At 40.3% G+C, this 12,927-nt stretch overlaps 1 protein-coding gene across 2 annotated transcripts in view; it reads right to left on the minus strand.

The window, feature by feature from the left end:
* The window catches only part of insc (INSC spindle orientation adaptor protein), a 60,042-nt gene that overhangs the window by 24,459 nt on the left and 22,656 nt on the right, over nt 1–12,927 (minus strand). For both annotated transcript variants that reach the window (XM_023400217.2, XM_023400219.2), the window contains exon 3: nt 211–577. In XM_023400217.2, the coding sequence (XP_023255985.1) occupies nt 211–577 (367 nt within the window). The remainder of the gene's footprint in view (nt 1–210; nt 578–12,927) is intronic.

Here is a 12,927-nt window from a genome sequence, read left to right on the forward strand (position 1 = left end):
AGAAGGATAACAAGGCTGCTATTGTTAGACTGATAAGCCTAAGTACATTTTTATGGATATGGATAATTCTAAAATGAGTCTTTTTATGTAACAGCATGAAAATGTGGATATTATATTTTAATTGGTGTATGAGGAAGCCTTCACTTCGGCCTGTATCTTCCATTAATAAGTTAAAAGCTTCACATTCCAGCCACTTCTGAACACCTTCACCTTCTGCATCTCAGGTGGCGTGCTCCGGGCGGTGCTGTACTCATGCACCAGAGAGCGGACGTGGCAGTTAGCCCGTACGGCGGTGCTGTGGACCCTCTGCCAGCGTCCTTTCTCCAGCCGCTGGAACATCTTGCCGAGCTCCGTGCTGACCACCAGCGCTCGGCGGAGGAGCGTCTGCAGGTTGTTCCTGGCCACATGATCCCCTGCACCGACCCCGGAGCCCACAATCAACTCTCCCTGCTGGGAGTCCTCCTCCACCCCGATGGGTTTGGCCTGGAGGACACACATGCACTCCACCTCGGTCATGTGGCGGAGGTCCTCCATCCAGCGCTGGACAGAGTCGACCTGGAGAGACTGCATCCGGGTGCTGTGGGAGAAAGTGATATCACAGTTATGAGCTTGTTTCTTGACTTTGGTGAAGAGGGAGAGTCACATTCATTGTAAGGTTTTAAAAAGAAGTGCTTTGGTTTGGTTACAACATTGAGACCATTTTTTAAATGAGGATAGAGATGATGACTTCAATGTAGGATGGGAATTTTTTAATCCCACATAAACTGGCTAAAAATGTATACTTTAATGAAGCTATCTTTAAGTTTCCTCTGCTGCTGAATGAGGGAATGGGTGGTGGTGATTGTCACTTGACAAGAGTTTCAGCCATCACTGTCTTTATAATACAAGAGAGTATAAAACGCCCTCTGAGCAGTGCTACTTCTTCAAATTCACAAAGCCAGGAAGAAAACAGAGTAGCAGTAGAAGAAAAGGGCATTTTCACTAAAACCAGGACAATTTGCTTCCCTGGAGAGAATATTCATTTTCCAGAACAGTTGCTCAAAAAAGAGAACAACCCTAACCAACAGTCCAAACAAGACAGGTTAGGTCTGATTCCCCAAATCTATGGGCAGTGTTTGGATTTAGTGCATATCACCATATATATATTCGACCGCATTATATTGATGGAAGACATCGGAATGACATCAGGTGGTACAGTCCAGAGTTCAGTCGCCTCTATTGATTGCTATATGCAGACAAAGTTCAGTTTCCTGCCTCTGAATTGATTTGCTTCGAGGAAATCCACATAAATCGACTGTTTGGTTTCATAACAGTCGCTCTTTATTGATATAAAAATGAAAGGAACAAATGACTGCACAAAAGAAGCATGTTCGTGCAACAAGTGTTCTCTGCATCAATCACACAGATACTGTCTGAGATGCGGGAAGTCGTGTTTGCTGACCAGCCTGCTGACTAAAGCTCCAACTGATTTATATGAGAAAACCTTAATCATCTTTGCCTCCTCCACAAGAAATAACATGCTTAATCAGCAGAAAATTAAGGAAGTGCTTACTCATAAATCCAAACTGCGTGTTTGGACAATGACAGATCATTGGCTGTGCCACCCTCCTCCTCTTTGTATCAGTCCTCCATCTATTTTCCCTTTTATCGCTTACTTTTATATAAGAAAGTGTAGGTTGTAGTGTAAGTTTGGTGTGATGAAACAAGCCAACACTTTTTTGTAACCAACAATGCTCCATAAACCCCAAACACCATTTGCTGAATAATAGCTTAAGAAATGCAACAGGAAGGAGCTGGTCTGTTAAGCTTTGGATTTATCTACATTAAGATGCCATGTGTCCAGTGTGTGGGAGCAGGTACCACACTACTAACCCTTATATCAGACTTAATGTAACGTTAGTGGCTCTGTCTTCATCTGTATAATTATGGGTTAGTTAGTTTACCCGAGTTCTTTGGTTTATCCTGATCCTCAATTCATCCTCAAGTAAAAGTGAAACATATTGTATGTAAAAGATCAAAATATAAACCTAATTGTGTTGTTAAACATCTGTGCATTCAGTCTGGTCTGCATTTTCCTTATCATACCTTACTTATAGTGTCTAATGTGTTTCATCAGTTGGTGACTTTTTGCCTCGGACCTGTCAGTTCTACGGGCCTCAGTTTCTTTTTTCAGTCTAAATTAGCATGATATAATAAACAGTATTGTGCAAATGTTTTAAGCACTAAGGTCAATGACCAGCCTTGACCAGTTCTCTGTGGTACAATTGCAGGCAGCTTTTCAAGGTCCTTGGCAGGTTGGCTCTTCAAACATGTTGGAGAACTGGCCACAGTATATGGATTTAGTCTGTGTCAGTGTATTCTGTCTTTTCATGAAGTCCAAGGCTGATTCCTGACTTCTTGTCTGTGAAGGAAGCTCTTTATGACTTTGAGAGACATCAGATGGTACGAATGATGGGTAAGAATCTAAACATCTAAAGTGCCAGAACCTTTGCACAGTAGGCTATGTACATGTAGCCGCCAATTGAGTCAACTGGAAACAATTGAAAGTCATTTGGAGATAACTCTTATCAATTTAGCTAATAAATAAATGGACTCCAACTAAAAATGAGAACCTGTTTTTGTCTACACCTGTCTGAGGTCAAGCACTCAGTGTTTGTAATGGTAAATGTGCCACCGGCCTTAGTGAAGGGTCATTTATAAAAAATATAATAGTCAAACTTAACCACACTGCTTTTAAATAAAATGGAGAACTGAAATGTAATGCTTTTGACTAGTGCTGTTACACTTGCAGTATGTAAACTAACAATGTCATCTACAGTCCTACAAAATTATCTTATGATCCCTTATACATACAAATAAAATCCAGACTTCTATGTTGTAAAGTAATAGTCCATGAACACCACATTATAAAAAGTTGATGGCCACCGGAGACGCAGCGCTCAAGCGAGAAACACCATGGCGTCCTTAAAATCAATGATGTTTACTCGAGGTCAGTTATCCACCAATAACTGCCGGTTTCTATACTTGTTAGTTTAACCCGTCATTTCCCCTCAGCTTCAACAATGGACTGCACCAAGCAAGTACTCCTCCCCACTTCCGAGCCCCTTAAACCAGGCTTAAGGCGGCAATCACAGTGAGTCAAAGCTCCCTGAAAGTGGAAAGGTCGATGGCTACGACAGCCACCTCTGCTTTGAGTCAACACATGCGAACGGGTCTCTAATGAAGCTTGATATCTTCCTCTCGCCTCTCGGGGTATTGTCTGCAGTTTATGGGAAATGGCAGCTCACTGGAGACATTGGGATATTGGTATTGAATATTGGTTGATCTGGTCTGAGAGAAGCATTGTGGTTGTGTGCACACACAAAACAATGGTTTGTCATTGAGCAGCAACAACCAGCATCATTACATAACATGTTCAAGCCAGGTATTGGGTTTCAGCTATGAGCCAGAGCTGGTGAGATGGGACTGAATCATTAAAAAAAAACACAACTTCAATTATATCCATTATCAAACCATATGGAGGGCAGCTGTTAACTAAAGAAAATCAATATGGAGCTTTGTTAAGGTCAGAAAAGGGTCTAATTAAAAGCTGAGGCAGATTAAATCAGCTGCCATTTGAAGACATGAAGATAAACTCCTCTTAAACTGCCACTTTTATTATAGTAAGAAAAAGAAGAAAAAGGAAAAAAAGAAAGAAATTACAAGACGAAAAAGAAATTACAATTTAAATGGGCTTTGTTTTATAGCACATGTAAACTGAGGTCATTTGGAAAGAGTTCAAATTAAAGAACACAAAAATGAAAATGATAAAACAGTCAGCAGGACTTCATTTTAAGTTCAGATTTAGCAACACATTCCCCTCAGACACTTTTTACTTGGAAAAAGTGAGTGTGGAGCAGAAATGCACATACTTACACAGACTCACTCAAATATACAGTACATACATTCAGTCTATCATCTGTCAGCTGAAGAGGTGGAATAATCTGCTGGTTACAGAGTGAAGAAGCTCACCTGCTCAAAACTCAAATAAATCTCCCTCAGTTCAGAGAGAGGATGGGGACGTAGCTGTGAATGTGGACCAGAATAAATAACTGCTCAGTGTTACTCTGTGTGTCATCATTAATGTGGAGCTTGCTCTGCTAAGTGGGGTAAATGGCTTCAAAAGGATCACTGTGACTTCTGAAAATGGATGAGATATGAGTTTTTTAGTTTAAACTCTGAGCAATTTAGGAAATTAATTTCTCCTAAATGTTCCAAATAAAATACTACTGAACCCAGCCTCGGTTCTTTTTTTCCCACATAAGAGAGAACCTCTTAAAAACCACTCCAGTTCTGAAAATGTGTCCTGCTGGAGATTAATCACACAGTGGTGAATAACACTGTGACTCAAACTAAGAGAGTCAAATTAGCCTCAAAGAGCCTGATTGCCAGTCAAAGGCAGAGCTGAAGAGGAGAGGGAAAGAGCCCTCGATTATTAATTGCGTCCGTTTTCCTATATATTTCACCCAGTTAAACGATACTTTGTTGATGACTTATCTGTGATATATTTCCTAACTCCACTCAAGTGACTCAGAAAATTCATAAACAAACAACCAAATCATTCTTGGGGGTAAAAATGTGCAACAACATGCCAGATTCTCTTCATATCAGCCCCAATCTGCCAATTTCAAACCATTTTCCACAGTTATATAACAGCATCACGTAAGGATGTGAACCCAACAAGCCACAAAACGCTCCCTTCATCGTGGGGGGGGGGAAAAAAAGAAAAGATGATAATAATAGGTTTGTTTTCCAGAGGAGGGGAAGCGGTGCACTTTAGCTTGCAGGGAATGACAAATATTTACATGCAGGGCCGAGAGAGGGTCAGGCGACAGCGTCTCTATTATCCCAGAGAGGGATCCTGGGGAGACGAAGCATCGCTCCCTCTCATCTGCTGGTGGCTGTCAGTAAACTGAGGGGCGGTGGCAGCAGCAGAGAGAAGCCGGCAAGATTTAAACATGCGTTTTTGTACCAGACTTGCATTCATTTCTCTCTCTTTGAGTGATATTAATCTCTGTATTATGATTAGATTAGATGTTAACTAATTTTGTAGTACCTGCAGTTAACAGGCATTAGATTATTAAACACTGTCAATGAACCATTATTGCAAAAGAAATCATGATCAGTCAGATTTAGATTCTGTCACAGTAAACAGCTGTTGATCCTACACAGCTGTCAATAAGAGTATATGTGCAAGACTTACTGCCGTATATGGTAGGGAACACAGGAAGTAGAGAGATGTACTAACACATTGTGGGTTTCTGTTTTTCAACGTGCTTTCTGGAAAATTAAATTAAATGGAAAATGAATAAAAATCAATACGAGATTGGGGGTGTAGTGGGTAAACATGGTGTGTAATTAATATAAAGCAAGAAAAAATCTGAACATTTGGCAGGAAGAACTCACAGGCAGAATGAAATAACTTTCATATGGAGACAGCTACATGCAGAAACTGGTTGTCTGATCGGTGTCAGAAACAGCTGAATCCCACATACTGATGTAAGAAATCAGGCTGGTGTGCTCAGTTAGTGAACGTGATAACTTGGGGTTTTTAAATGATTCATTTTACTACTTTTACTTTTCATGTACTTGAGGAACATCAAGTTGTTCTGCTGGATGAGTCACTGAGACGCTGCAGCTCTGACAGACCTCAGTCTGTGTGTGTGTGTGTGTGTGTGTGTGTGTGTGTGTGTGTGTGTGTGTGTGTGTGTTAAGGTTGACGTCAGGGTAAGAGTTGGAGTTATAGGCTTAAAGTTGCTATGAGTAAGGGCAGAGTTAGGGGGCTAACAGATGCATATTAATACATGAAACAAACATAAATGCTGTATTTCCATCATGTTCACTACATTGTTTTTCACCATTTGAGCTTGAACTGGGGCGTTGCTTTGATTATGTAATCGTGTTGCAACCTCTCTTTCTGCAGTTGTTTCATGGGACCAACTGGAGAATTAGCTGTTTGTCTCAATGAAGCAACTCTTCATTTTCTCATAACGGTACCATGTGCAACAATTAGCATTTTCTTTTGCAGATTTTCTGGAAATGAAGTTGGCTAGTGAGGTTTTTGTGTAAAGTATTTCTTAGTTCTTACTAGCCAGTTTCAAAGTGATCTACTAAATTCTATAGCACCACCGGGGAATGATATGGCAGATAAAGAACAACATAGTAGTAACGTAATTTCCAGTTTTGGTCCATATCACCTTCTACTTTTCTTTATTAGAAGCCAAACGATATGATATTGTCAGTTACTTACACAAAAGTTACATCTGACATTTAGTATGTATGTATTTAGTAAGTAAATGTTTCTTAACTATTAACCAACCGTTGCCTATATGAACTAGATCCTGTGGTGCAACCTCTTTTAATTTAGTGATGAATCTTCGTTTATGCTATAACTAGGATAAGTTTAATAGCAGGAACAGCTGAGGCTCCAGACCATAAGGTGAATATTCTCAGGAAGCGTAAAAATTGCATTTTTAAGGGTCCCATATTTTAAGCTTAAGTTTTAATATCCATAAGAAGATATATTTTCAGGATGCAGCACAGTCAGAGGCAGTGGCCCAGCACTCTTCTATTCTTTTTGTGCTTTTAAATAGCCAAAACCATCTGAATGTTTTTCTCTGAGCACTTTGATACTTTCACAGTATTATTATAGAAACTAGACCTGATTTATAATCAAACAACACATGGATATACCTACCTTTATAATATATGGGACCTTTAAACTTGAAATGGTGTCACTCATATGAAACTTACAGTCACCGAGTGCATTCTCTAAATCCTTCACTCTGTGGAAACCGGCTGCTTTACAAAGGGCATCATCTGCTGACAGCAGCTCTATGCCGAGGGAAACCCTCACTGAGCAAAGAAAAGGAAAACGCAAGAGCATCGTAGCACTCGTGTGAATCTCTAACTGAATGTCTCATAACAGGGTGTGAGTCAGTGTCCATGAGGCTAAAAACAGCAACTATGTCTGCATGAAAACACACTGAGCATTAATCTCTTAACGTGTGTGCTCTGTGGGTCATTCACTAATCGCATCATGAAGATAATGACAATAAAGGACAATAACAATGTGCTTTAAACCACAGTGAGAGTCATATCTTTGCCCTGCATATTGTATCAGCTAACAATGCGGTGTCGTGCTTGTTAGCAGCACACAAGCAGGTTGGAAACCGTGCGTTGCAGCACCTGTTGTCACTCAAGCATTGCAGCTTTTGGACAGCAGGAACTAATTTGTTCTTCGAGGGTGGCTGCCTATTAATAGTCTTGTTCTACATATCGCTAGAGGCTTGGAGTGATTCAGGTACTATAGTGCAACCCTTCACCAACATGAGCACAGGCTGAGTAATGTCTGCTTCTCTTTAGTCGGCCACTTGATGAATGGTTTCCCTGCATGTCATGCCACCTTGCTGTCAACTGCAAAATGATCCCACTGATGTTTTGAATTAAGGCGTAGACCCCCTGAACTCAGTCTGGTTTTATGAATGTGCGTGAAATTAGCATGTCTTAAAATACAAATAATAAGATAAGACACAAATACTTAAAATAACATATGCACCAGTTGTGGATTTTATGAAGGAAAACTAAGAATCAGCAGAAAATTTTGAATTGATGAAGCTGAGTATGTGGTATATTTAAATGTGTACGCCAAGACAATCCAAAAAAAAAAGGAAATCTGCAACTGTTTTTATAATTGATACATTAAAGTAATTTTTTTATCTACAAATATCAACAATTCAAGTTTCAAGCTTCTAATAATTTGCTAGCTCTATGTGTAATACCATTAAGATTTACATTGCTAGATATTTTAGAGGCCAAATGATTAATTCATTGATGAAATAATAAGCATGCACCAATGAAAATAATAATTTGTTGCCTCCCTAATTAAATCATTCAAGTGATTTAAGTGGGTAAGTACCTGTCTTCACCTCATGAAAACATATTTTTGACTGTGAGTATTCATTTTTGTCAGATACTCTTATGTAACCAAGCTCAAAACATTAGCTATTCCATTAAGGTTTAAACAGGCTACAGTCAAGTTAAAAATACAGATTGATATAGTTCAGTTAACTAAACTGTTTAGTTACATGCGTTCAGACTGACATGAATTTTCACCTTGTTTTATGTGGAGAAATTCTGACTGTTTCTTATGTTATGAATTGATATTCATGTGTTATTCACCACAGACATTAAATATACCAACTGCAGGAATGTTAGCTGACACATGCACACAATGACTGTGCGTGTGGAGCGACGCCATGTCTTTGATGTATTTATATGGAAACATTTTTTCTGACTTTTACTTGTTTATGGTTACAGTTAACATACTATAGACACGAACGTCAGCTTGTGGTAGCTGTTAGCTAGCTCCCACGAACTGAGTGTGTGTGCAGAGCGAAGCCGTGTCTCTGCTTCTTTACATCGTACGCTCAGAAAGTGAACAGCTTGGGATGTGAATGTTGGGGGATGTGTTGCTCAAACTAAAACACTTTTAGCTTCCTCAGACAAATGTTTGCATCTCTTTGTAGCTGCTCTTAAAATTGATGTAATATGTATTCTTATCACCCTTTATGAATTAAACAAACTTATTTTGTTTGCCCCTTTTTAGCTATTTCTTCATGTCAGGCACAAATGAGAATGAAAATTTGTTACTGTCTTTAATCAACAAAACAAAACCCTTTTATTTGAATAAAAGACTCTGTGGTTTGATTCTCTTTAAAACTATATAACAAATGGATGCATTCATGGTACAGTACAGTGAGGAGGTTTTGATAAAAGCTTAAACAGATGGTTTAAACCAACATCTACAATTGTCCATGAACTGCATGAAGTATTACAAGCAGCTTGTTTGGAGAGAAACAGCAACATGTGTTACTTCATGCTATGATTTCTGCTTTGGATCTGACTGCACATCCTCCTCACAGTTTTCTGATATGGAGGTCATTCAGCCCGATATAAGCAGGAAGTAGCCCTTCATTGTCGTCCAGTGTCTGGTTTGCATGAATATAGCAGTGTGATGCCTGATGTCACGAATGAACAAATGGAAATCTTTCTCAAATACCACAACAGAACCACAGTCCAGCGGGGCAGAGTGAATGGAAATGTGGGCAGAATGAGCTGTGAGATGTTGAGGACCAGATCGTTGTGGCTTTGGCTTCAACTGAAAGAGGAAACAAGGACACTCTTGTCCCAAAAAGAATTAAATATGTAGGCATACATAAAGACCAAACGGGATGTTAATGCATTCCTCTTCTGCTCAGAAACCAGAATATTGCTAAACACAACTCTCCTATAACACTTTTCTACATGGAGGCTACAGCTCAACTGAAAACTTACATAATGCAAGCCTTGGTTTTGTAGCCGCAGGCCGAGTCTGCGCTCCCCCTTAGGTAGCGTATTGTAAGGGGATATTGTGGCAACTGACTGGTACAGTTGGATCCTGGCAGCAGGGGTAGACATCTGATTCCCAGATGTTTCAGATGGCCTCTAATGTGCAGCCAAGACCAGATTCACCTAAAACAGCTCACACCACACACAAGTTTGTTTCTCTCTTGTTCTCTGTCTCTGTCTCAGTCTGTTCCTCTAGTTCTCTCCATCATTTGTTCTCTCTCTCTCTCTCTCTCTGACTCACACTCCCGCCCTAACACATGCCTGGTTACATGCACCGTAGGCATAAATATACAGCTATTGCAGGCATATGTAGATTTACTCTGTCTTTATCTGTGTCTTAAACCATATCCAGCTGACACTCCCATCTGCTTTGCTCTCTTCTCTCAGTCTCTTTCCCTCGCATCAGCAAACCCGCACTTTTCCAACACTTCTACATGGGTTGCAAGCAAAAGCTGCAACATGAAGAAAGAGACACATGCACAGACAAATGACGCCAAAGAAACCTGGTTAACCTGCTCATGTTGTAATGACTTGCCAACCACTTTCAGATTGTAACCTGAAGCCTCAATTGTCCAGACAAGGGCATCTGGGCAAAGAGCTGGTTCTGTTGTGGAGATGTTTGTCAGCTGAGTGCATGTGTGTGCGCTCCATCTGTGTTTGCTATTTATTTTAATACAATTCAGTCATTTGGCTCCTTTCATCAGCTGATTTACTGCCATGTGCAGCGCAAATAGGATTTATGTTTGAGTGTGTGTATGAGAGAAGACAAAGAAAGCAAGTAAGAGATGATCGGTTTGTTTATGAGTGTGTGCGTCTGGTTGCCAATGTATGGCATGACAGCTCTAATGATGTGATATCCAGGGGCATTCACCGTGCATCCTCCGCAACGCTATGTAAGCATTTGTAAACACAAAACTGTCAGAAGATATATATTCAAATTTATTATCAGTGACTGAAATATTGTCAACCACAGCATCTGATGAAGAGGCTTTTCCCATTAAAAAGGGGGGGGGGGGGGGGGTTCAGCATCTGGCACTTTCACAACAAAGATATAAATCAGTGCTGTGTGATAAGAATGAAGAGCTGTGATAAGAAACAAACTGTTATTGATGTTATTTTTGAAAGAGCGGCCCTCCAGTTTGTGATGAAGCCTGTTTAGAGTCCAGGTTTAGGTTAGCTGGCAGGTCTTTGCTCCCCGTCAACTGTTCGTGACTGGACAGCGTGGAAGCAGCGCTGCTCTGTTTTAACTTCAGTTTCTGATTGGAATGTGCTGGCTCCACACATGTCTGACAGATTTTTCAGCATTTTTGGTTACAATCTCCAGCTTTCATGCAACTCAAATATAAAATCCAATTGTGGACAGATGTTTTCACATCGTGTGTGTGTGTGTGTGTGTGTGTGTGTGTGTGCGTGTGCGTGGGAGGGAGTGTGAAGATCTGTTTGCATTGTCACTAAGGTTTTGACCTTTACACCTCCTGCTATTGACTGCCTCTAATTTGTTGATCTAGGATCTTCACTAAGGCCGATATATTGGTTTGGGGATGTTGAACCAACAAGTCTAATCAAACATCAGCCACTAAATATTTCCCAGGGCAGATATGAAGGATGTGTGGATGTGAATTTTCACAGCAGCTCCTGAGGTGCCGGTCGATAGGACCTGCCTCAACCGTTCTCAACAGATGAACCACCTGAAGTTCATTCAGTCTCAGTTTCAGTCCAGTTCCACGATGATCTTTATTCAGTTCTTGTAATTATTTGATAAAAGTATTGTCAATTTTAAAGCTGCACTAGATAATATATTGTATTGTAATATATCAACCATGGGGTGAAATGGATGAAATGTGTGCAGGGGTCACTGCAGTCCCCCTCAGCTCTAATGAGCATTTTAACATCTTTCTGTTTTGTTTTGATTTTCTGGCTTTGGACTTTAAAGGCTGCTACACTCTCATGAACCCATCTGATAAACCCACTGTAGCCTCCCTGTTCAGCACCAACAAACAGCACACACACAAAGTTACCAACTAGTTAGTGATGATAATGGAGCATTTAGCAGCTAAAGAGCCAGATATTTCCCTTTAGCAGTTAGCAAACCAAAATGCTAATAGACAAGATATTGGACTTATATTTGTAGGGTCTAAATGAATGTTAATATTGCCTGGTGTGTCTTTAGCCCTGAATGACTAAACATAGCTTCCTGATTCTTTTAAATGGAGTCAGTCTGTCAGGACAGCGAGGAGTGACAACACAAAGGGCTCTTTACTTCTGCTGCAACGCAACAAGACGTCATCCAGCAAGGCACTACTTTGGTCAATCAATACATGCAAGCAAACGTTCCTACTGGATTACTCAGTACTGTGAATGCCATGTTTCTACTGCTGCAATAAAAGATAAAATAGTCTGCCAGTATTATAAACCACTGAGTGGGCATCTGATAAGCCTTTACGTTTGCTGTGCTGCCCCCAAGAGGCCAAGAATTCTCTTAATGCTGCTATAAGTGAGTCATTTTCAGCAGAAGACGGCTTTGGTCGCCCAAGGTTTTAACTAAGTAAGAAAAGAACTGTCTATGCAAGTGTCTCAAAGGAGAAGAGTCCTGCATTCAAGACTGTCTCATGTTCGAGACTTTTATTCAGTCAGTACATCAAACTGTTTCAGCTCCTACAGACCTTCCTCAGTTCTCTGTCATCAAAGTGACAAGGATTAAACTTTCTGAGTTGGCTATTTAAGAGTATTATTATCATATGATAAGTTGTTTTTTTCATTGAATATATGGGTTTTTATCCAGTTCTTTGTTCCGTCAGTGAATTGAGCTGTACAAGGGGAAGAGGTGCTTAAGTGATTAATGGTCTAAAAGCCTGGTTCCTTGTTATTTTAGCACTTGAGTAGGAAATCACACTCTGAAGAAGATCTGACGTTTGATGTGCTGATTCAATAATGATTATTCCTGAATTTGAGAGAGTTTGAGAGCATTTCTGTCTGTATCTCCTGACTCATGCACCACCGAGAACCAAATACAACCTGCTTTCCTCACAGCAGTCTAATCTGTTACCAAACATCTCTGTGATTCATCATCATACAGCTCAGGATGACTTATGACACAACTACACCCCATCACCACAGTAAACCTCAATCTCTGCTCCTACGACAGCTGCCATGATACCAGCGTCTCTCACACCACCGCCACCATTACAGCACATTATCAGAAGGAGATAGGCACCAAAGTAGGCTGCATTTTTGGGGGCCCCATCTGCAGATGAAACAGGAGGGTTATTTCTTGCTATCATGGTTATTATTATCAGTATGTTGTTTTGGTGTGCTTTTACATGTATGTGACGTGTGTGTGTGTGTGTGTGTGTGTGTGTGTGTGTGTGTGTGTCCACAGAAAAGAATATTTACAGCTCTTCACCAATAGCTTTAGTATTGGAGCCCGAAGATGACAAGTATAAGTAGTATATATTTACATTGGTTTATTCATTCATTAGCTTCATCGCTCCATCTAGG

Source organism: Seriola lalandi, unplaced genomic scaffold, assembly GCF_002814215.2.
Source record: "Seriola lalandi dorsalis isolate HSWRI2012SDOR001 ecotype SW California unplaced genomic scaffold, Sedor1 jcf7180002052274, whole genome shotgun sequence".
In the NCBI taxonomy this organism is placed as follows: domain Eukaryota; kingdom Metazoa; phylum Chordata; class Actinopteri; order Carangiformes; family Carangidae; genus Seriola; species Seriola lalandi.